The 23,381-nt window shown below is 50.3% G+C and overlaps 7 protein-coding genes across 7 annotated transcripts; 5 read left to right on the forward strand and 2 right to left on the reverse strand.

The window, feature by feature from the left end:
* Window positions 1–125: 125 nt before the first annotated feature.
* Window positions 126–1,612, reverse strand: CkaCkLH20_09656 (UMTA protein; the record flags this gene model as incomplete). The annotated part of the gene is made up of 7 exons (XM_038892371.1): window positions 126–165; window positions 241–882; window positions 959–999; window positions 1,053–1,119; window positions 1,179–1,313; window positions 1,366–1,409; window positions 1,472–1,612. 7 exons carry the CDS (start codon window positions 1,610–1,612, stop codon window positions 126–128), a joined length of 1,110 nt encoding a protein of 369 aa, XP_038742254.1.
* Window positions 1,613–3,183: 1,571 nt separating this feature from the next.
* On the forward strand, window positions 3,184–3,760 carry CkaCkLH20_09657 (ethanolamine utilization protein; the record flags this gene model as incomplete). Its single annotated transcript, XM_038892372.1, has 4 exons — window positions 3,184–3,263; window positions 3,314–3,449; window positions 3,509–3,583; window positions 3,653–3,760. 4 exons carry the CDS (start codon window positions 3,184–3,186, stop codon window positions 3,758–3,760), a joined length of 399 nt encoding a protein of 132 aa, XP_038742255.1.
* Window positions 3,761–7,314: 3,554 nt separating this feature from the next.
* On the forward strand, window positions 7,315–8,173 carry CkaCkLH20_09658 (cas1 appressorium specific protein; the record flags this gene model as incomplete). Its single annotated transcript, XM_038892373.1, has 3 exons — window positions 7,315–7,467; window positions 7,524–7,913; window positions 7,976–8,173. The coding sequence occupies 3 exons, from the start codon at window positions 7,315–7,317 to the stop codon at window positions 8,171–8,173; spliced, it is 741 nt and encodes a 246-aa protein (XP_038742256.1).
* A 1,785-nt stretch (window positions 8,174–9,958) lies between these two features.
* On the forward strand, window positions 9,959–11,023 carry CkaCkLH20_09659 (extracellular dioxygenase; the record flags this gene model as incomplete). Its single annotated transcript, XM_038892374.1, has 1 exon — window positions 9,959–11,023. One exon carries the CDS (start codon window positions 9,959–9,961, stop codon window positions 11,021–11,023), a length of 1,065 nt encoding a protein of 354 aa, XP_038742257.1.
* A 945-nt stretch (window positions 11,024–11,968) lies between these two features.
* Window positions 11,969–13,132, forward strand: CkaCkLH20_09660 (NmrA-like family protein; the record flags this gene model as incomplete). The annotated part of the gene is made up of 4 exons (XM_038892375.1): window positions 11,969–12,073; window positions 12,197–12,429; window positions 12,486–12,832; window positions 12,882–13,132. 4 exons carry the CDS (start codon window positions 11,969–11,971, stop codon window positions 13,130–13,132), a joined length of 936 nt encoding a protein of 311 aa, XP_038742258.1.
* A 117-nt stretch (window positions 13,133–13,249) lies between these two features.
* CkaCkLH20_09661 (MFS monocarboxylate transporter) lies at window positions 13,250–16,195 on the reverse strand (the record flags this gene model as incomplete). The annotated part of the gene is made up of 3 exons (XM_038892376.1): window positions 13,250–13,759; window positions 13,814–14,656; window positions 15,743–16,195. 3 exons carry the CDS (start codon window positions 16,193–16,195, stop codon window positions 13,250–13,252), a joined length of 1,806 nt encoding a protein of 601 aa, XP_038742259.1.
* Window positions 16,196–18,365: 2,170 nt separating this feature from the next.
* On the forward strand, window positions 18,366–21,478 carry CkaCkLH20_09662 (ankyrin repeat protein; the record flags this gene model as incomplete). Its single annotated transcript, XM_038892377.1, has 5 exons — window positions 18,366–20,038; window positions 20,095–20,395; window positions 20,449–20,654; window positions 20,712–20,955; window positions 21,014–21,478. 5 exons carry the CDS (start codon window positions 18,366–18,368, stop codon window positions 21,476–21,478), a joined length of 2,889 nt encoding a protein of 962 aa, XP_038742260.1.
* Between the last annotated feature and the right edge of the window lie 1,903 nt (window positions 21,479–23,381).

Consider the following 23,381-nt stretch of genomic DNA (forward strand, 5'->3'; position numbering starts at 1 on the left):
TGGCCAAGCGATTCACATGTCTCAAGCGCAGAAGGATTGATCTTGATGAAACTTCGACATTGCAAATTAAGCGCACGGTTTCTCGTATTGCACTACTGAGACTACACGATGATGCTAAGCACAGCCTACTCTGAGTTCCCCGGCTTGCGTCCGTAGACATCTTGCCTATTTCAGATGAGCTTTCGATCAATACACAATGGTAGTCTCGTCTCAGATCATCAACAGGGCAACGTGACTTACAATAATATGACCGTTCGAAGTTCAGGGTCTTTGAGAGCCTTGCGACACTCGGCGACGAAGACTGCGGCTGGTATCCTCTCCCATCCCATCACCTGAGTCAACAGAAACATGGAGAATCCCTCAAGAGATTCGTCATGGAACTCCAAATTACACTGACCAATCTCTTTGAGAACGGGGTCTTTCGCCCAGCCTCCAATGGGAACAGACCATGTTTTCTCGACAACATCTACAAATCCTGCTGCTCTCAAAGAGTCTGCAATCTTGTGGTTGCCTCGTGACTGATCCATCGACTTGCCGAGCCGGTTGGCGGCCTCAAAGAAAACCTTGCCCCATCTGCGGTAAATATGGTCTTCCGGAAGGTCATCCCCGTATGCCTGGGAGCGGAACTCAATATCGAAATCCTTCATTTCGAAATAGCCACCTGGCTTCAGATGTGCGTAAATCTGGTCGTAGAAGGCCGGCCAGTCTGAGATACAGGCCTCCATGTGGCGAAGGTGAATGAAGTCGAAGTCAGGGGACCACGTCCACGGCTTCTCAACATCGTCGAATTGGAATCTGCAATTGGGTGGCACCCAGCTGGGCTGAATTGGTGAAATATCGACACCTATCACATCAGAAGCTGGAAATTCGTCTGCAAAGTCTCTGCTAAGGTGATCAGCTTCAACAAATTTGTGACCTCAACCTTGTGGATTGCAGTGGCAGGCAATGCAAAACCTACATAGCCCAAATGCCAGTTCCAGTGCCAACGTCGAGAACCTTCTGCATTTTTCGTTAGTTATTGAACGTCTGTGGGAGCAAGACTTCCTAAGCACCCCGGGGTTTTCGCGAAGAGGGGCGAGAAAGAGTTTATCGCCGAGCAGCAGAGTCTCCCAATAGTGCCTTATCATTTCCCGTCAGCTGACCAGAAGTCTATGTTGAGAGAGGCTTTCAGCACTAACTCGAGCTCAAGCCCTTCGTTTTGTTGCTCGTCATTCGGACCCCAGTAGTCGGTCTTCTGCGTATAAGTACGCCCATGGATTCTGCGGTACTCGGAGATGCTCTCTGCCAATGAAGCGGTCGAGTTTGTGCCGTCGCTTGAGAATACTGATCAGTTTCAACGACCAAGAAGTCTCGGGTTCGCTTTACCTCTCTGTGCCAGCCAGGGAATCGAGCTCATCGTCGTTCAGGTTCTGTGTGGCATTTTTCTTTCAGCATTGCGCATTGAGGCCAATATTGAATTGACTTTCGTCACCGTTCTCCAAAAATGCGTTTCAGGGCTGCTCACGGGTTCAGTACCGACATCAGGCGAGTTTCCTGTCGCAGGCTCTATCGCAATAGGTCCGGCGGGCGCAGAGCCTGTTGCCTCCGGTGTGTTTTGCTCCGTGTCTTGCATTGCTCAACGCTACTTTCTTGGTAACGTAGGTTGACGAGGGTCAGCTCCGATGTGCGACCGGAGTGAAGTAAGAGTCGAGGATGAAGGAAAAAAGATGCAACACTGTTCACTCAATACTGGGAAAGAATGGAAACGCTGTTACCCCGCCGTTCAAGATATCATACCATGCCTCATTAGTGAATCTAGACCCTTGGCACTCAGGAGGAGTTGTTCTGCATTTCGGGGGGGCTACCGGATGATCCGAACGAATGAAATGGCAAGTTCATTCTCTTGGGTACAGAATGCTAAGCAACTTTGGGTGAATATGGACCACAGATTATGCCTGTCGCAGAGACAGGAGACGAAGAAAAACAGTGCTATCGGTCAATCACTGACGAATCGCAGAGACTTCCCATTTCAGCTTCCTTGAAAGAATGCAGCGGCACAGCTGAAGTCTTGGCGTGGCTTACGTAGACACCCACTTGGATTGGAACCGCGGTTTTCAACCGTTTCCAAGGAGTGAAAAGATGTTGCTATCGTTGCATTCAGAGTCACCGGAAGGTTGGCACGTTGAATTGAGCAGAAGACATGGAGTTGATGCTTTGCTTGAGGGGCCGAGCTGTCTCACAAGATACCGCGTTTGCGACCGAGTCCAGACCGCTGATTTATTGAGTGAGCCGAAGTATTCAAGAACAAGAACAAAATCGACGGCTCTTCCTGTGCATTGAGAAGCTCGTCACTTCCTCTGTTTCGGCATTCCCCGCTTCCATCCGCGGATCCGGCCAGGACACGGAAGCGGCTTTAATGCCCGGGTCGGTCCTCTACCCGTCAGTTCTCGTTGAGGAGAGGAATCGGGTCCGTGCATCCAGCATGCTAGTATTCAGGTCTATCCACGAGAATTTCGGGTTGAAATCATGAAGTGGCGTGGCCTGCCCCAAGAACAACGACGGATAAAGGCAAATTTTCGAAGCCAATATCTTGGTTCATGACATGGCAAGGTTGCGCCACGGAGAACATCGAAAGATTGATGGTATTATGACAAGGAGGGCCAGCCGGATTCGGACCGAGCCGAATCTGGTACGAAAGAACCAAGCACGCTGATTGTTTTTCGGCAGTTCGGAGTTTACAGACAAGCGACACGCTTGAAAGAGCTCGGTTCAGCAGTTTTGCGTCTGCGATTCCTCTAGTGGCGCTGTCGTGGTAGCGAATCATCTACCCGTAGGTACCTTGACCGGGATGGAGAAGCCCGCCGGGTCGCGATCCGACACGGGTATCACCAACTCTCCAAACTCTCCGAGAATGGCCCGAACTGTGTCTCGGAAGTGCAGCCGAATAAATCTAAGAATTGATAAATAGGGGCGGTGTACTTGATCAGGAGGTGCTACCTTTTCTCCGGCGGTGAATAACCAGACGCTGTGCTTCAGTTCTATGGAAGTTTTCGAAAAGCTTATGAAAAGTGAGCCCCCCTTCAACCATCCGTCGACACCCAGGAACAGGCAGGATGTATATGACAAGAGAACTACTTGCTGTAGTGATATAGACATACTAACCTCACTTTCGACTTCGTCTCATTAGTGTCCAACCTTGTTCCTCTGACTATCATCAAAGGCGCGGGCCACGAGTTTATCCCGCTCCCTGCGGGCGAGAATGCAACTGTCGCCGACTTCCACTCGTAAGTGATTACGCGGCCTTCATCGGGTGTCTCGTCTCATATATCCACAGCATTCAAACGAAGACCGCCGACTCTCCCTCTCACTTCACCTCAGGTTTCTACAAGATCGTTGCTGGGCCTGCTCGACCAGCCCATTATACGTTCGAGGAGACCAAATACGTTCTCAGTGGTCAAATCGACATTTTGGTTAGTTTTAATCCCTAACAGATATCTTTGTTGTATCATTCTGACGGTCGCTATGATAGGATGAAGCTACTGGTATTACTCATCATCTCGTACCGGGAGACTTCGCTTTTTTCCACGTCGGATCCAAGGTCAAGGTTGGTCAACACCCGTCTTGTGGTTTTCGGTTCTCCAGCAGCAGCATGCTCATATTGCAATGTTTCTAGTTCTCCACCAAGTCCGAAGGGCTCGCTTTCTACGCGGTTACTCGTCCTGTCAGAGTGCCTCACCCAAATCTTCAAGGGCGAGAAGAGGACGTTAAGTCTAAGTTGTGATATTGAGTGTTATACGAGAAATCACTTCGAAGTTTGCAGCAGAAACCTATATCGTACACAACATTGACCACAGAATCGGTATTGGGATTAAGTGTAAAGCGGGTGCAGATCCAGCATTCAACAGAGCATAATTATCTCCCAATTAATAAGGAATACTTGCTGCGGTAATCAAAAACGAAGCCAGCACATGATGTGAACTTACTCCTTTTTACTTTTGGTCAAAATTACCGAGGCAACAATAATCATCTGAAGTGTTTACAGCAAACTTGATAAGTCGAATGATACCTATTTCCCCTACTTTTCTGTGGGCCTTGCGCCCCAGACTATCTGGTTCAATGTACAGCGATACGGGGTCAAACTAAGTTTGAGATTCCCGCATTTCCCATTGAAGACAAAGAAGCCCCAAACTGCGTCGATGGGAACATGAGAAATGAGATACGGACTCGAACACTACACCAGTGTATGAGGTCTGAAAGAGCGCAACGTGGTGTATGCTTCCCGAAAGTTGAAGCGCTGCATGGACGTAGGAAGCCGTCGTTCTCATTATCGTCCCATCGTCTGGTGACAGTGCGATATGACTCTTTCCATGAAGGCGGATCACTAGGGCGGCTCACTTAGCAGTCTAGACAGCCAGGACAATGAAAAGAATTTAGGATGGACGAAAGAAGGTTTGAAGAAGTTCATGTGACTTGGGAGGGGGGCTATTTGTGTCAATAAGGTGAGAGTGTGATAGTTTTGAGAAGATGTATTGCAAGTAGATATTTAGGCTTTTGGAAGCTGTGAATCATAAAGTTATTCAGGGCCTTTGCGTGGCAGACACCAGACGGCTTGACCAAAAACCATCGATATGCGATTGTGCGCCAAGCTTACTGTTCAGCGTCAGTATAAGGTGCAACTTCAAATTTTTGCTTGAAATGAAGGCGTTGAAGTCCAGTATATTCTTATTTGGTTTCCTGTACTTGGCGCGAGGGCGTCTTATTTGCCCCTTCAGACAGATGATTGAAACTAGGCCTTCACTGATGCATGCATGGAGAAGAATGACCTACACCACCTCACAGTTGTTGCTCACAGCTGAGTTCTTAAGTGGCTGGGGATAACAAGGACAATAGGTGATGTAGCAGGGATAGCTACAAGGAAGGAAATACTAGCAGATCTCTAGACTGGACACGGGAGGCCATCACCGTTCGCAAGGGGGCGTTGAGAGTCAACACTTTCTGGAATCTCGAGAAATGCCACCCCAATGCTTCTCAGCATCCATAGCCCTTGCCTTTGGATAATTTTGCCTTTTTGGATGTGGTGGAGATGACTGTCATGCTGATGATTCGATAGATATTGTGGAACGTAGTGTGGCAGAGCGATCTGACGTCCTCGTTTGAGGCATCGTGTCCTTTACTTGAGCAGTTGGTCTCCTGAATCCATGATGTATGGTTGCTTTGAGACATGAGAGTGGATGGGGAGTTTTCTGACAAACCTCGTGCATACATCCTGGTCTGCTCGACTCGCCAGGGGCCGAGTCGGTCCCTGAACCGACAGGGGTAATGCCGGTTTCCGGCCATTGAGGATGCGTCTTACGCTAGCCTGGTTTCCCACATGCTTCAAGTTGCCGATTTCCCTGGGGCTCGTCTCCGGATTTGCAGAAGGGAAGTCGTTAGATTCGGTAGCATAACCGACGGAAGTGGCCATCGTTTCTTGGGAGATCGACGTCGATCAAGTGAATTTGGTGAAAATCTCTTCAATATGGCAGATCAGATCCGTACTGCACGACAAGCTTTCGCCATTTCCATCGAAATCTCTTAGCGCACCCGTAGAGCGAGAACGTGTTTGCTGCCGAATACCTTGGCATGTCAAGTGCCTTGGCGAAATACCGAGAAAACAACCAGGGCAAAATCACCCGGGTTTGACAGCTCTCAGCACCGTCATCTGGTCTGAGCTTGGTCTCATCGCCATCGCCATCGCCAGTCTCGGTCTCAACAGTTCAGACCTAGTAACTACTCAGACGCCGCGGAAAAGCCGTCCATCTGTTGCGATTGGCAGGGTTACCCGCTGGCTGCAGAGGTTCAGCGCGAAAGAAGCGAACACGCAGGGCGTAGGTTCGAGCATGACGGATGACAGGCAACAGATGACAGATGACACGCGCGTGTCAGTGTCGTCCAATAGCTCTGGCCGTCATGCGTCGCATCTTCCCTTCGTTCTTTTCCCACCATGCCCTTCAGCTTCATCTCATCTCTGCGAATGTGCCAGATCTGGCGGCCAATTGAGCCGCAGGTCCTCCTGAATGGGGAGGGGGGGAAAGAGGGGCTGCTGGTCTTCTTGGCAAGTGAAACAATATGCGTCCAGGGCCAGCAGCGCGCGCGCCCCGAGGACGGTTTTCCACTTCAGAACGTGGCCCAGCATGCGTTTCAAGATCGTCCTTTTTGGTGGTGGGGACGGCAGCCGCTGGCGGCAATAGACACGATGATGGATGACAGTGCCGACGGCAGACGGTTCCTCGGGGAAATTATTTGGTCAGAGCGCAGCAGTTCGGAAACCGAGGAGAGATTCTGAAGGGGTTTGTGGCTTTTGGGCTGATTTGTTGGGGTTCGTTCGGTCATGACTTCGGCGCGTGTCAACTCCAACAGGAGAGTTTCCACGCGCGGGGTTTAGTCGCAATTACTGACTAGAACGCTGCCAGCTTCATAGTACCTCTCTTAACTTAAGGTCAAGAAAGAGAAGAGAAACATGGATGTGCTAAAATATGATTATCAATAATCTTAAAATCATGCCTTCACAATTACTCGCCGCAACTCGGAAAGTTCTTTCATTCGCCAACAGCCAAGTCGACTTGCTCAAGACACACGGATAAGCTATGTTTGACGTGCTGTGCTACATGTAGCTGAAGGATCTACAGTAAGGTAGGCCCCGTAAACGGCAGGTTTTGCCTTGGTCTAGCGGCGCTTACATCGATGACCACCGTTGAAAGCCACGGATATCGCCCGAAGCCTTGTCGATATTGGGACGGACTTACACGCATTCAACCGCCGCCCGGCGCCCCTCCCCCCCACCAGCTGCCCGCCGCAGGGCTAGCAATGGTGAAGATCTCGCGACGTTTCACGTGCTTCAGACGTGATGGGACTGCCACTTCGTCCCTGGCCTCATTGGGAAAGTCGCGTTTGAAAGGACTCATCGGGCTTTTCTTCAATCAAGGGTGAAGGGTGAAGGGTTCATGGATCGGCATGTCGAGCCGCGGAGCAGTAAGCCTTCGGGTCGCGAGTCTTGGCCTTGGCGTACAAACATTCCCCCAGACTACGGTAGACATCATTTTAACTCGAGTATAAAGATCTCACGATCATCCGCCCTAAATCCTAATTCTTCTTTTGTTCTTCAGCAGTGTCTACTTCTTCTTTTTTTCTCTTCTATTACTACTTTCATCTTCTACTCGCCGATTGATTCGTGCGTCTGATTCCCGTCGCTTCCAATTTTCAATCTCAAACCACTCTAATCGCCATCCACATTTTTTCCCTCCGCGTTAATCAACTCAAATCACCTCAAAACCCTTCTTTCGACGACAAATCAAAATGGTTTCCAAGGCTATCATCTTCGCTCTGGCTGCTGCCCCCCTGGTCGCTGCCCACGGCAAGCCTGTTGTCCTGACTGGCAACCTCGGCGGCAACGGCACTGCTCTGGCTAACCAGGGTGGCGTCGTTCCTTTGACCGGTCCCAACAAGAAGGTCAGTTCACCTCAAATCATGCTCAAAAGGATCATGCTAACCGCCGACTACTACAGACCGAAGTAGATACCACCGTCTTCAAGAGCAAGAACATCATGACCGACGGTCTCGGCCGCACCACTGGCAACGGCAAGGTCCAGGTTGCCGACATCGACGCCGCCAACCAGATGTCCGGTGGAACCCTTCCCCAGGTCTCCTCCACTGGTGGCAGCATCTCCGGAACCTTCCACGTCGTCACCACCGACGGTGCCGGCCCCCTCCGTGCCGTCCTCGACCCCACCGGCACCGGAAACTTCGCCAACGGTGTTGAGCTCACCGCCACCCAGAACGTCCCGGGCAACAACGGAAACATCAGGCCCAACGGCCAGGTCCCCGGCAAGAAGAACGCTCGCGACCTCTTGGAGCGTGCCATCTTCAAGCGTGCCGCCAACGTCAACAAGGACTTCGTAAGTCGAAAGACCCACATTCTGCTTCATCATCACCATCGACTAACACGCGTATCTCACAGCCCATGGCCTTCTCCGTGCCCGATGGTACCCAGTGCACCGGTACCTCCGGCAACATGCAGAACGTCTGCCTGGTCAAGATCGCCAACAACAACGGCGCCGGCCCCTTCGGTGGTGTTATGGCTATCCAGATCCCCGCTAGCGGCGCTGCTCCTGCCGCGGCTCCTGCTGCCAAGCGCGAGGTTGAGTTCTCCTCTTAAGAGGTCGGAATGACCCAAGAATCTGATGGCTTAAGACCCCTGGTGGGCAGCTAATTGGATGGCCACCTGCCATCAGAGTACAATCCTTTTCTTCTTATAGTAGACACTAGCTCAGTTCTGCTTATTCAACTCTATTTTTTCTTCCAAAATAAGATCTCCGCGACATGCACCCGTGATTTGAGATACATTGATAATTTGTTCCATTGCCTTGTTTCCAAGTAACAAGTCAGATTGAAGTTGTAATCTCTATCACTGTGCTTCTCTACATAATAACCCACTTTTGAACCTGGTCATCGGTACGTGGATGCTAGTTCCCACTCGTCGCCCACATGCCACATCGGAGCTCTCCGAACCCTCAGCACTTTTTTGGCAACTCTTGTCCGTTTGATCGCTGACAAGGGTAAGCCCAGCATCTAATTGTATTCGCCAATCATGGAGTAGCCGTTTGCCTTTATCCTTCCCGTAGAAATGACAGTAGCCGACTCCATTGGACGCCCTGAATGACTCCGTGGCCCTTGTTTATGTTTGCTACATGTTACTAGAAGCATAGGCCAGGCTTGAGTCGTTACCGAAAAGTATGGAAGACCAAATAGGAGACGAGTCACGCAATTTGAGCTCATGACCTCCTATTAGAGTTCAACGACTGTAGGTTCAAGCAGAAGCTTGAATCGGGAAACAGTACTATGACATAGTCAAGTTCAATAGCTTTTCCGCACGATTCTAATCTCAAAGCTTTCTGGTTCATTCACTAACGAGCGAATCAGAGTTACTCAACAGCTAAGCGAGCCCTTTTCCTTCTGTTGCGTTTTCTGGAAGGGAAAGTCCGAAGTCCCGGACCATAGCCCTACGGGAGGAGCAACTTGGCGCCAAGTTGCCAGTCATATCGGCAACTCCAGAGACTGGACCAGACTTACAAGACCCTGAGCCTGAACCATTCTCCACGTCGTACGCCATCAAACGCTCGAAATCAGACGTTTACAACGCCCAAGTGTGAAAAGTTCGTCTCATTGCGGCCCCTTTCATGTTATTCCATGCATAAGGGGCGGTTCTATTTTGGATAAAGTAGGGAGAGTCGTCAATTCCGTCCCTTGACCATTAGCTTTTCGTAGAAAACGCGTCAGTGATGTGCTGTTGATGGAGGCGTCGTGGTCGCCGAGGTCCAAATTCTCGGCTCCGGTAGGGGTTAGGCCCGGTCCCGGTGGGCTGAGTCGCGCGGAGCGGGGCCGTCTCCCACCTCCCGATGGCTTGGCCTCCCACCTTCCGGGAGGCTTATACCGGCTCCCTACTACTCTACCCGTAGAATTTTCATGCTAAGCTACTACCACACTCTATTCCTGGGTTCTACGGAGTAGTCCAGGACCTCAAGTAGTAGGGAGAGATTGGTCTGGCCAATGAGACGTAGGTCTATTACGAATCTTCGCCCATGTAAGCTATCCGCAGCATATCCACAGCACTTTATCGGGACGACGCCGAGGTTTACGGGGCATTCGTAATTAGACTAGATCATGCGATAGGAGGCGTAAGGCAGAGGCTGAGTTGTAGAGAGCCTCATAGATCATGACGACTTCGAGATGTGACGATTTGGTATAAGTAAAGGGGTCTTCTTCACGACGAAGGGATCATGTAGCTCATCATCCTCGCCACACTCACCTTCCCAACCCTATCACTCACAGCAACACTCTATCATTCATCTTCTTCGTTACTGTCTTCTTCTCAGAATCCCAGCTATTCACATAACTGAGCCTCATCAACTCCAACGATCATTTAACACAAACAATCGCAAAGATGAAGTTCACCACCGTCGCTCTCACCGCCCTCTCCCTGGCCGCCACCGAGGTCTTCGCTCACCCCGAGAAGTTGACCAAGGAGAACGCCAAGCGCGAAGCCGCTCTGGCTGGCCGCTCCACGAACAAGTGCGCCGCTGCCATTGAGAAGCGCAAGGCCGAGATCATCGCCAAGCGCTCCCAGCGCCTCTACGAGCGCCGCGTCGAGAACGGTGACTTTGTCCCCAACGTCCATGGCATGTCGAAGCGCAACACCCTGCAGTACACCAGTATCCAGAACAACACCTGCCTCCTGGCCCCGGAGACCATCTTCGGCCCCTATGGCGTCGATGGCGAGATGAACCGCCACGATCTCCGCGAGTCTCAGCCCGGCATTGACTTCTACTTCGACATCGGCATCATGGACATCAACACTTGCGAGCCTCTGGAGGGCGCCTCTGCTTCCATCTGGCACTGCAACGCTACTGGATCTTATGCCTCCTTTACCGGCATTGACCCTGACACTTCGGAGCTTCTTGACGGCTGGAGCAAGCGCGCCGACGGCACTACTGATGACGAGACTTTCCTCCGCGGTGTTCAGGTCTCGGACTCTAACGGCATGATCGAGTTCCTTACCAAGTTCCCCGGCTACTACACCTCTCGCTCCACTCATATCCATGTTGCTGTCCAAGCCAATGCTTCTTCAGGTGTTGGCTACAGCCAGAGCGCCATTCAGCACGTTGGTCAGCTCTTCTTCGAGGAGGACCTCCTTTCCCAGGTCTACGCCGTCAGCCCCTACTCTTCCCACCTGGAGACATTGAACCGCACCACCAACGCCGAGGACTCTGTTCTGTCTAGCGCTAGCGAGGATGGCTACAGCCCTTTCATCAGCGTCTCCCTGCTTGGCGACAGCATCGAGGATGGCCTTGTCGGTTACATCACCATCGGTGTCAACTCGACCGGCGACAGCATTGCGACTACCGGCACCGACGTCAACCCCCAGGGTTGGATCCCCACCGTCTCCGTTGGCACTGCTAAGCTGGCTGAGGCTACTGCCGCTGACGCCGCTGCTGGCTACACCTCCTAACTCCACAAATGGAATGTAGATGACAGTTTCTTTTCATTGGGTTCATTGGGTTTCTTTTCTTTGTCTGGTCTGTTGATAGCATGGCGGGGTCTGGGTAGGCAGCATAGCATGGCGTTTGCATATAGATGGTCGGTACATTAAGAGAAAATCTATTCTGATTTTACCGCACTCGAGACATTTCATCCTTTTTGACGTTTGTGAAACTCAGCTTTAACATTCAATGAATTCATACTTTCTATATCCCGCTGTGCAACATCGCGGTCTAAACACAGAACAGTCGGACAGCATTTTAGCCTTTCGGTTTGATGGGACGGACGTTTGTGTCAGCCGCACCTACTCAAACCCTCCTTTAGATAGGCACACGGTGACCGAGATTGTCATCAGCAACTCGGAATTAGGGACAAAACGCCGGGTCGAGTTTCCACCCGCTGACATGTCCGGTGGATAAGATGAAGAGAGCAGGGGCTCCGCTGATGTTGATGACGGAGGAAAGTTGGCCCATGTCTTTCGTTCCCTGCATGGGCTTCGCTGCTCACAACCGAATCTGGGAACCATCCGCGCGGCAAATGTATTTCACTCAAAATTTTGCTGACTTGTCGCGGAAGCCGGCCGGCGGTCGAAAACTGACACCGTTCACAGACGGCCCCTCGGGGCTGGACCCCGCGGGTCCCAGAGCCCGAAGAGTCGTCTCCACGTCTCCGCAGCTCCATTCCGGGACAGAAATCCGCCCCGAGAGTCCGCATCGTGGAGTTTGCATCGTCATTGCTCATTGAATTGACACTCGATCAAATATAGGTTCAATAGTTATTGCAATTGCAGAACAAAGATATAAAGACGTCACTGGCTCGGACGGGACATGTCTCATTTCACTCTTCATCACTCTTCAAGGGCGTAACACGAAGAAAGCTTCTATTTCATTCTAGTATTCTTCTGGAAAAAATCAGCATGTGTACTATTGCTGTCGCAGGAGGAACCGGTGGCGTGGGCCGAGCTATCGTTGAGCAATTGCAGCTTGGTGGGAAGCACAACTTCGTCGTGCTTGGGCGCAAGGTAAGGAAACACAAGTTGAACGCCTGCATCACCCGCATTATTATTTTTATCTGATCTTTGGTTGCATCACTTGATCAAGTTCATTGCAGTGTTGAGTCTTGAACTGACTTAGCTTGACTTCAGCCTCCTACGAACCCAGCCCCCAACGCCGCTACGTTTCTTCAAGTTCGTTATGACGACGTTGACTCCCTCACCAAGCTTCTCGAAGACAACGGCATCCAGACTGTTATATCGGCCTTGAATTTGGAGAGTGAGCAAGCCAGTAACTCTCAGATTAATCTCATTGCTGCCGCCGACAAGTCGCGAGTCACAAAGCGCTTCATCCCAAGCGAGTTTTTCAACCCCATCGACAAGGAGTGAGATCGTGCCGAGGCCCTAGAATGGCTCGAATTTTAGAGCTAATTGTATTTAGAAACATCCGAGAGGCATTTGGGGAACAATTTCGGTTGGCCAGCCAGCTCGCCCTTGAGAAGTCGGGGCTGCAGTACACCCGCATATTCGCGGGGGTTTTCATGGACTACTGGGCCATGCCCCACGTACACAGCTACCTGGCTCCGTTCAGTCCTGGCATCGACATGTCTCTCAAGAAGGCGGTTGTTCCGGGATCCGGAAACGATGTTTTCACTGTGACGTACAGCATCGACCTCGCTCGCTTCATTGTCAGACTCCTCGACGAAGAGACCTGGCCCAAGACTGCGCCAGTGAGCGGGTCAGATGTCACTTTCAACGAAGTCATAGCCCTCGTCGAAAAGACTCTCGGTACGTTGACGTGAGTTCTGATATCAACACTGTACTCACCGGGATTTAGGTTCGAAATTCGAGGTGATTTATGACGATGTGGACAAGCTGAAGAGAGGGGAGGCCACTGTGCTGTCCTCCATGGATGCCACAGACGGTTTCCCTGAGCATATTTTGAAGCAGATGACGGCTGAGTTTGGACTGATGGTTGTCAGTGGCAACTGCGGGCTGTCCCGCGAAGGCCGTCTCAATGATCAGTTTCCTGAGATTCATGTATCTACTTTGGAGGAGTTGCTTACCAAGGCATGGGCTGGAAAGTAACGATATGATAACATGGAGATGCCTTTCAAGACGCTGAAAGTTTTTAACTTGAATTCATATCTTCAATTCATGCAAAGCTTCATGAGATCTGAGACTATTATGTCCACCGTGATATTCTTATACCTTCGCTGACCAAGTCGTCCCAACAGCTGCAATTCTAGCAGCAATGAGGAAAAGACAAGCTAGAAAGGTTACCGCACCCGCCCAAATCTGAGCCCAGATGTACTTTCCGCCCGATGCATCTACGATCGCTCCTGATATAGGCGGGCCTGCAAACGACGCCGCTCCAACTATTGTTGCCACCATGCCAAAGCGCACTCCCATCTTCTGCGGATCTTGCGTGAGGCTTGCCAAAGCCGGAGTGAAGATGCCTTGAGCGAATCCATTCGCAATTCCAAAGATGACGGTCAACGCATATAGTCCGGACTTATCGCGGACCCCGATCCATGCGAAGTACATTATGCCCACTAGAGCGTTGCTGAGGATGGATGTATGGATGGCACCCAGATATCCTGCCAGAATACCGGCTAAAGCACGGCTGGGAATTCCCGAGGAGTTGAGGATCAGAAGTAAGGAAACCGACTCTGTGTACGACAGACCGATAGCCTTTTGGGCAAACGTGTTGATCTGTGAAGAAAATAAGCTTCCCGGTCTTCGAAATTCTCAGAATAGCCCGCTTACGTAGAAGAAGCTAAAGTAAAGTGCCAAGAAGAAAAAGAACGACCCGACGGCGAACAGTGAATAAGAGCGCTCCTTGAACGCCGCCCATTCTAAGATAGATCCTTTCTTCCTCGGCGCAAGACGCGGCTTGAGAAGGGTACAAGCAATAATGGCTAGGACCAGCATCATGAGAGCTTGGCACCGGACAGCCCATGCGAAGCCAACATGGGGGATGGTGTAGTTCAATAGCGTGGGAAACGTGACGGACCCTAGCCCAGTGCCGACGTTGGCTATGGAGAGTGCCAACGTTCTCCGCTCTTTGAAGTACGATCCCACGATGGCAATTCCCGGCATGAACATAATGCCCATACCGATTCCGGTATACAGTCCTTGTGCGAGGAATATCTGCCAGTACTTGGTGCAGAAGCTGGTCATAAGAGTACCCGTCACGGCCATGAAGGAGCCGGTGATGACCGCATGTCTACCGTATCCAGCATCAACTAGACGCCCAGAGAACGCGCATATGCCGAAAGCGAGGAAAATCTGCACCGAGCCAACCCATGATACCTGCGCTGATGGAAGTCCTAGTGTCGTAGTGTAATAGGCTTGATAGGCGCCATACGAGGAGGGGTAGCCCCATGAGATTTGGTTGGTGATGTTGCATGCGACAACTTGCAGCCAGGCTTGAGTGCCTCCGTCGGGATATGTGAAAGCTTCTGTGTGTACTTCGACTGGTGATGACTCCTCGTCAGGTAGGTTACCGGGCTTCGCTTCAATTTCAGGAGCTTGTTGCGACGCATGGCTCGGTGGCTCCTCCGAGATGGGAGGGTTGGCAGGCATTTCAGCGTGGTCTGGTTGAAGATACTTCGGCAAAGAAGTAACTGCAATTGATGGTGAACTGAAAAACGTAGCTGTTCCAATTGAGAAAGACAGAATTTCGGTTTTTGATGGGCATTTTTTACGATGGGCGCGTCTTGTTACTGCTGTTGGTTTGATAGGGACAATGTGACTCACAAGAGATTTGCATCGGTCCCTTGAAGTTGTGTCGCAAAAGAGGAAAGTAAACCCCGACATACCTTGACTCGCCAACGGATGTGCAATCTAATGGCACATAACCTTGTCCAAGGGGCTGAGAATTTGTTTATCCGTGCCCCGTAGCCTTATCTTGCCAACAGGAGAAAGCATTGAAGGCTGTGGAACAACCGAATCACACGTCTCTAGTACTTGAAGCAATTAGCCACCTAATAGAAAGTAACTGGGGTCATCGCCCTTTTTCATTGGATAGGAGGGCGATATCAACTCAGTTAGGGGAGCTTTTTGTGCCATTCTGATCAAAGATCCAGTCGTCCCGCCTCGGATTCGGTCTCGGACCCACTACCCGACAATTTGCTCGGCGATGTTGCCGTTTGGCGGGCTCCATCTCGACGGGTCCTTCCGGGAATAAACCGGGGACGCGGGCGCTAAGAACGCGGGGAATTTGCGGCGACTCGGGCCGGTCCTCGGCCACATTTACCAGCTGACTTGACATGCGATTCTCGGATGCGATTTGATTACAAGCTCATCTCGTAGAGACGCAGTTCTGTTCCGCTGCTTCCGCCTATTGGGATATAACGTTGCACAGCTGTCAATACTCAAAAATAACGACTTTTGGCTGCCTGAAGAGGAGAGAATAGGCATTGATACGTTATGAGCTGATTTTAACCCGTACTGATTGGAGACTACAAGATGCTAATTGACGATTTCTTATTGATTCCTAGGCTGTTCAATGTTGCTCCAGTTGATTTGATTTGGCCGCAGTCAAATAATCTGCTCGAGAATCCTAGCGTCCTCCTGGCGTCGAATTATCCTGACTTCATTACAAGAAACTAATCCCACTAATTGAAGTTCTTCTTGGCCTATTTTTTTCAGTTAGCTCCAAAGTTATCGCAATTTGCATTGTGCAATGCTTACCTCTTTCAGGTTGTCCTGGTTGACCTTCTTGCCCTTCTTGAAAGTCTTATCCAGCTTATCCAACGATCCCTTGTCTTTCTTTGGGTCGCCCGTCAGACCGTTGACAGTCTTCTTGGCGCCCTTTTGCGCATTTTCAACCTTTCCCAATCCCTGGGTAAGCTTGGGATCCTTGTTTCCGGCGATCTTCTGGTTCTTCTCGCGGTCCTTCGTCGCCTCGTTCAGTGCGCTCTTGATGCCCTTCTCATCCTTCTTAAGGCCCTTTGCGTCATTCTTCTTGGCGGCATCCTGAGCCTTCTTGGTAGCGGCTATCTCCTTGTCTCCAGCTTTGAGGTTGTCTTTGATTCCCTTCTCGAGCTTCTGCTTGTCTGAGGAGGACTTGCTCGCCGGGTTGGCGACAGGGAGAGCGACAGTGAGGGTGATCAAGAAGAGAAGGAAGGCGAAAGCGAAGCGCATTTTGGCTAGTTTAGTGATTGAATGTGTAAGTAATAGGAAATACGAGTGTTTGAAGCGAAAGATCCGATTCCGGCCGGATGAATGGAAAAGACAGTAATGATTCGTTATTGAGGTGAGAGAGTGAGCGATGCAGGAGGGAAGGTTACTGGTCTTGGGCGAGGAAAGCCTCCATTCTTATACTCGGTTCGTCGAAGCCTTCATCTCTGCTTGAGTCTTCAGACTGACATATCGGAGACTTTTCCGTCTCTTTCGTGAGAAGTGAGTTGATGCGGTAATTTCTCAGACGGCGGATGAACTTCAGTTTCGTGACTGAACTCAATTTACCTTACTCGATAACCATAACACGAAGCCTACGCGTCAATACGAAGCATTCCGTGGTGAATTCCGGGGTGTTTCCCCTGCTCCCAAGCTGTTGAGCTATATTGGCAACCGGAGCCGAGTCATATTGCTCACACGACGCATCGTTCCTGACCATTGGGATCTCGTCCTGGGAGGGTGCACCCTGAATACCACTGCAAACAATAACTTTATTTTCCGATGGAAAGTCCCGAAGTGGAAGAAACTTTCAGTAATCATGAGCAAGATGTTTTAAGATGAAACTGCCGGTCTGGAGCTGTTAGGCGGATGGCCACGATATCATCAAATTCCACCTCAAGACGAATAGTACTGACGAGCCCGGACTGAGAGACATCGGACTCGCTACTGTCTAATTGTCCTACTATGCGTATTCACTCCTTCACTGCAGGAAGTATAGTCTCGACCACTTCAGAATGAGCAACACACTTGGACAAATCCCTGACTCATTGCTGCGTCGCAGCAGATCTGCACGACATGGGATGGCCAAGCCTGCGACACCAGATGAAAAGTGTATATTCAGGATGAACGCAAGTGCCAAGCTGTCTAATGGCTAATGATCCCCATGATCTCCCTTTGCCAAGCTATGTTAACTGTCTGTCTGGTAACTATTTGGCGTAGAAACATGGAGCGGAGCCAGAATCTCGATGTTTTCAAACGCCAGGGCTTTACCGTAGCATTCTCAGCACGCGATTGTTGAGACTGGTGTAAATAGACTTCCTACAAGAAAAGTGAGATGAATGTCTCTGCTAATTAGGGGACATGTCGTGAGGACCAAACCATCAGATAAGATTCAGGGCAGCATGAACACTCCATACCAGCTGAGTCAACGAACACCATCCTGTAGCTGCATGCCACACCAAATTTGAAGCGCATAAGACGGACTCATAAAAGCTTCGTCAGAACTTTGTCTGAAGCGTTTGTCAAGGTGTGCCGTCGCGTTGCGCGCGCTTAGAACGGAGAAACGCTTGGATGTAACTTTCCGTGACGTCCGGCGGCATTTTGTACGTCGCCGAACCACGGCTTTCATATCGTCTCGTCTTCGCTTGTCCCACTATGACAGATGAGCGTTGATTAGGGTGGTTACAATGGTACTCTGACCTGATGTGCATGAGAATCAGGGTGATGAGGAGTGCGCGTCATTCAACTGGAGTAATGACCGCTGGTACGAGACGTAGAGGCAAAACAAATATTGAATTCGGTGAGTAGTAGACACTCATTTCCTCTCATGAATGAAGCTACTGTGATCTTTTCATATTGCTAGCCTTGAATCATAGTATATGTATTCGAACAACTTGAAAATTTGCGGGCGCATTCGAGTTTTCTCAGAAGAGGTAGAGAAAGTAGGGCCTCTTCCACGATCTATTGACTTTGAAAACTAAAGCAAAATTGATCCAATTTCTCACAGATTATGAGAACTGAAGCGAAGACTTTTCATGCCAACTCGATTTATGTCAGTCATATCGCTTGCTTCGATATTCGCTCATACTACGACAGGCCAAGACCGCCGCAGAGGCGCAGTTGTGTTTGCCTTAATCAATTGAGTAAGCTGCATATGTCTAGAGAAAGCGAGAGAGACCTGCTGCCCTGCTGGGCATCGCTCACTAGCCAATCACCAATCTTCACCCTGGTTACCTTTAGGCTGACTTACTGCGCCCCAACGTGCTGTTTGCTGTCTTACATGTCCCAAGCCGTGCTTACTTCTGTTGAACCACTCGCACGTTTCTCCAAATCAGCACGTCACGTTCTCTCCTATCATCAATCTCTGAAGACATGCAGAAGCCATTCGGACGGTTTGGGATCCCTGGCGTAAACAATGGCTCCCCAGCAGTACCTCGACTTGTGCCACGACATCCGTAGTCGCCTCGTCGACAAGCTAGAGAGGAAGGACTCTGAAAGCTTGCGGTTTGCCACCAGGAGCACGGCAGAAGCTGTGCTTGAGTCTCACTTCCTGCGTCTCTTCTTTCAAAGCATCGAGTTGCAGCCAGCTACGCTCACGGAAGATCAATTCGTCGAAAATATCCAGTCAAGACGCCTTCACAAATTCATCGCCATCATCGCATATGCAAGTTGCAGCGTTCGCGCCGCCAGGACATTCACGACTAAGCTTGCTGCTGCTGCTGTGTGGCCGATTCCCACCAGCCAGGAGCGCATCAGGGATGTCGCATCACTGCCATCAGATCGTGAGAGCCTGAAGGTTTTCTTCGGCGGCAACGATTCTAATGATGCGGATAAGTTCTTTGGAACGCAGGCGATCTTCTGCACTGTCGTGCTTCGTCAGAGAGAGGAGATGACTGTGAAAGACCGTGAAACCCAACGACTTCCTTACCTTGAGGAAGAGCTCTTGGGCTCAGGATCATTCGGGAGGGTTTTCAAGGTCAAAATCGCCAAGGGGCACATCGAAGATCGTCACACCGACGAGGTATCCAACAAACCAAGATGGGTAGCGCGCAAGGACTATATCGTGGAGTCTCCGATGGACAGTGGATCTCGAGACGAAGGCGACATCATGAAGATGATTCTTAGTGCCTCCAAGACTTGCGAAAATATCCTGGAAAACCTTGGAACCCTCCGAGTTGACTCCCCGTTGGGGGCTAGTCCGGCAACATACAGTCTTTTTATGCCGCTGGCTGCTTGCGACCTCGGTGCGTACATGAAAAAGGACAAATCAACGACGATCAAGACCCCGAAAACCAGAGCTAGTCTCATTCGCTCCGCCATGGGTCTCGCAACCGGGCTCAGTTTCCTTCATCACGAACTCCAGACCTCCGACTTCGATGACGTGGTCTGCTACCATATGGACTTAAAACCTAGCAACATCCTTGTTTTCCATGACTCCAGTTCTGGCCAGGAACGCTCGATCTGGAAGTTGAGCGACTTCGGCATGTCGCGAGTCAAGGTTCGGCGGCGAAACCACGCCGAACACGAAGAACGAGATATCAGCGTCTGGTTCAGACCGCGGCGGCAACCAAATGAGGAAGCTCCTTCCGGAACGCAGAACCGACGTGGTCAAGGGACCTATCTTCCGCGCGAATCGTTCCTCGCGGGAAAGTTGATGAACACCAAGAGCGATGTTTGGTCTCTCGGTTGTGTCCTCAGCGTGTTTTTTGCATATCTTGAAGGCGGCTCAGAAAGCGTCGCGGAGTACGTGAACGACAGACTGAAAGATCGCAGAGGCACCGACGAAGGCTTCGATGGGTTCTTCTCGGAAAATTCTTTCGGGAAGTTTACATTACACCCTGCCGTGAAAGACTGGCATCGTCGACTGGCCAATAAGGCGGGCAATCGGAGTCCAGCGGAAAAGAAGATCGTGCAAACTATACTCAGCTTTCTCCAAGACAAGGCACTAAACTTGGACCAGCAAAATAGGTGCACTGCAAGGGATGTAGAAAAGGCGCTGAAGGAGACGATGAACGCATATCGCAAGTTAGAGAACTCTCAGGCCGCCGACGAGCCCAGCAGGTTTCGAAGACCTTCCTTCATTGACAGGTAAAGTTTAGAGCTTGCTGCATCACATAGCACGTGAATGATCTGACGAAGTCCAGGTTTCGAAGCCCTCAATCAGACACGACGACTCCTGTTGACCGTTCGATTCAGCAGTGGCGTCTGCCTCGAGATGTGTTTGACGACTTGAAGGGCTGTAAGATTGCCCCCAAGGGGACTCTGTTGGTTTATTGGAGTGATACTAGGCTTTTTCTTTTCACATCTCTCTCTGCTGCACGCGACGAGGAATCCACCATCAGTGTAGCAGACGACTACTCGCCGGTAGGCTCGACGTTCTTCTGGAAATCGGTTGCCTTGACTGAGAGATATTTGATTGCCACAACCACGGGGGGTACATTTAATGTGAGTAACCACTGCGAATATACCAGAGCTTTCAGCTAACGGCAGCCTTGAAGTGCTATATATTTGACCTGGAAGCCGGAAATTCAGTAGACGCAGACTTGAAGACGTGCTACCGGGTGTCACTACCGTTCCCTGAGATAAATAATCTGTCCATTTCACCAGATCACCAAAACATGGTCTGCACACTTCAAGACATGGAGAACGATCGGCTGCCGGGATCACTGTTTCAAGCAAGAGTAACGGAGCTCATAGAATCGGGGTAAGCTCCCTTGGTCAGAGTTGATGTTGTGATTGACGCTGGCTAACTCGTTAGCAGACAAAAGCTTAACACCGAAACATCCGACTGGGGATCCAACGGGACCAACACGCCTCTCAACTTTCCCCAGCCTACAAAGCTGAGTTGGCCGGCCGAGGATGTCATCAGCATATCACTGAGGAGCCAAACAGATGGCTATATGGTGTTGCGCCCAGAACTGACTCAGTACGATGCACATCAAGTTTCCATCATCTCATTCTCTCTAAGAACCAAAGCGATCGATAGGTTCGACCTCAAACCCCAGGTGAGCCCGGGCCATAATAAGTTTAGATCGGAACAGATCGCTAATCACGAGATGTCAGGGAATTGACAGCAACACGGCTCCCTTGTTCACGGCCTTCTCGGAGCTGCACAATGAGGCCGCATGCATGGTCATCGCTCGCGAAAGACATATTTACAAGCTGCGGTTTTCCAGCGGCCAGAGCGGCGACAGTCGAAAAGAGTTACACAAAATCATTGACAAGTATCGCATACTAAAAGTCATGGTCAGCCAAAAGGACGACACGCTGATTGCTCTGGGGACCAAGAGAGCAAACCACAGAATCATCTTGTTGGAGATCAAGATGCCTACATCGAAGGACCCCATTTCCTTGAGCGAACTGGCACCGATTCCTCAACTCTTTGATTACGACGAATTCACCGTCAGATTGATCGATGCTGAGGGTAAACGTCACCTTCTCATCGCTGCCCTCGTCGACATCAATCGCTATGCCATACACAAAGTCATTCTATCTGGGATGCAGTCTGCAACGACTATTAGAACATAACGGCAACTTATCATACATTAAGAACGTTCTTCTCCGCAAAGGTGTCCCTTTTCCGTACCCAAACCTTCAACTGACTCCAGTCCCCGGTCTTTGGTAAGTTGATCTTCCGCTTGCCCAAAGGCCCCCCTTCTAACAACATGTGATATATGATGAACGTCGCAGCAGTAAGTATAACTGAAGATAAGACGTATATCCAGATCATTGACGTGCTGACTATTACGTGATTGTCGGCATCTAGATCGAAGAAGTTCATACCGAAGAAAGTCTAGGATAGTCAGTTTGGGTCGCTCTTCCTTGTCGAAGTTTTAAGGGTTTCTTACGGCAACGAACGATGGTGGCAGATACAACAGGGTCAACGTAGTAATGAACACCACTGATTTGTTCAGCTTGAGCATGTTATGATTTTGCTTCCTTGTGTCGAGCTGCTCCCGAAACAACAACGTATTGGCGAGTAACTGGGCAGTGGTCTGCGCCCGTTGATGCAAGTATGTCGCAGACCGGGAGAAAGCTCCACATTGGCGATGAAAGTTGTCGAACTTTGAGGCCGAGGCCATAGGCTCTTTGGTCTTCAGCGCCCAAGTTGATAGGAGTAGAGCCGACAACTCCTTCATTACATCTTCTGTTGACGAAAGTATAGCCGGAATTTGAAGGAACTTGTTCTCCAAGCTGGCCAGTGTCGTCAGATGGCTAGGCTTCAATGTGGAAGGTTCCTCGATGAATGTAGCAAACGTTGTGAGAGCCTTACTATACTGTTAGTTTCGGAATGATTGCAGAAACCTGCAGACTAGAACGTACCATGGGCAAGAATTGCCGCTCGAAGTGTGAGATGTAGGACCTCCAAGCCGGCAGGTGTGTCTCCTGGACTATTCTGTGCAGCCACATCGGATCGAAATCACTGTCTTCCGAGTGCTCGAAAAGCCACTCTTCTGCCTTCTGGTTCGCCTTCGCATTAGGCATCGGGTTCAACATGATGAACAAGTTTTGGCACGTTTTGAAGTTGACCCGGTGATAGATGCCTGTCTGTCTGATGACCCATTTCTTATCTTCCGACTTGTACTCGGGGTAGCGAATGCTGTATGAAGCCTCTAGAAAGCCAAGTTAGAGATTTGCTGCGTGGATTATGAATGGTTGAACTTGCCGACAACAGAATTGCTTCTTCGTTCCGTGTATGGCATACAAAACGTTTCTTCTACATCCATGTTCTTGGTGTAGAAGAACGACGCCAGCTCTTCCAATGATTCATCCAGCTCGAAGCTATCTATGAGAAGGCTGAGCATTGGCTTGGTCATCTGTAGAGGTCTCCATGAATTGCGTTGACAAATGGAGCTACACCAGGTCAGCGAAGTCGCTCCCGCTTCGGTTTAGAAAGACGCTTACATGAAACGATAAGTGCAGTCTTCATCTCTCTCATTTTCGAGGTAAGATGTGAGACTCTGCTCAGTCTGAAATTGATGAACCTTCACCCCAGGCTTCTCATCAACTGAATCTGAAGAACGTGGCACCTCGAATATCTTCAAAGGCTCGCTAACATCATCAACGAAACATTGCGCTGAAGAGGCCATTGTCAACATGGTGATAAGAGTTTAAATCAAACAACAATTTTGAACATGGAAGATGCAGAAGTACCGTGATCCTCAAGTGTTATTATGTATGTTGACTGGTATCATCAGGCTAAAAATGTACCCGACCCCCAAAGCCAATAAGCCTATGCTGTGTTCCAGCGCTGACACTCCCTGCCCCCCCGCTAAACCGGCACTGCCGACCGTAGGCTCACTCTCCCGTGCGGCGGCGGCTCCGTACTCAATCCCGAATGGCACTGGTCGCAAATCTCATTAGTAAATGTCGGACCACGCGAGTCTACCTTGGGCTTTATCTACTCAATGTCGGCCTGTCCCAACTACGA

The sequence above is a fragment of the Colletotrichum karsti genome (assembly GCF_011947395.1).
Source record: "Colletotrichum karsti strain CkLH20 chromosome Unknown Scaffold35, whole genome shotgun sequence".
NCBI classification, from domain to species: Eukaryota; Fungi; Ascomycota; class Sordariomycetes; order Glomerellales; family Glomerellaceae; genus Colletotrichum; species Colletotrichum karsti.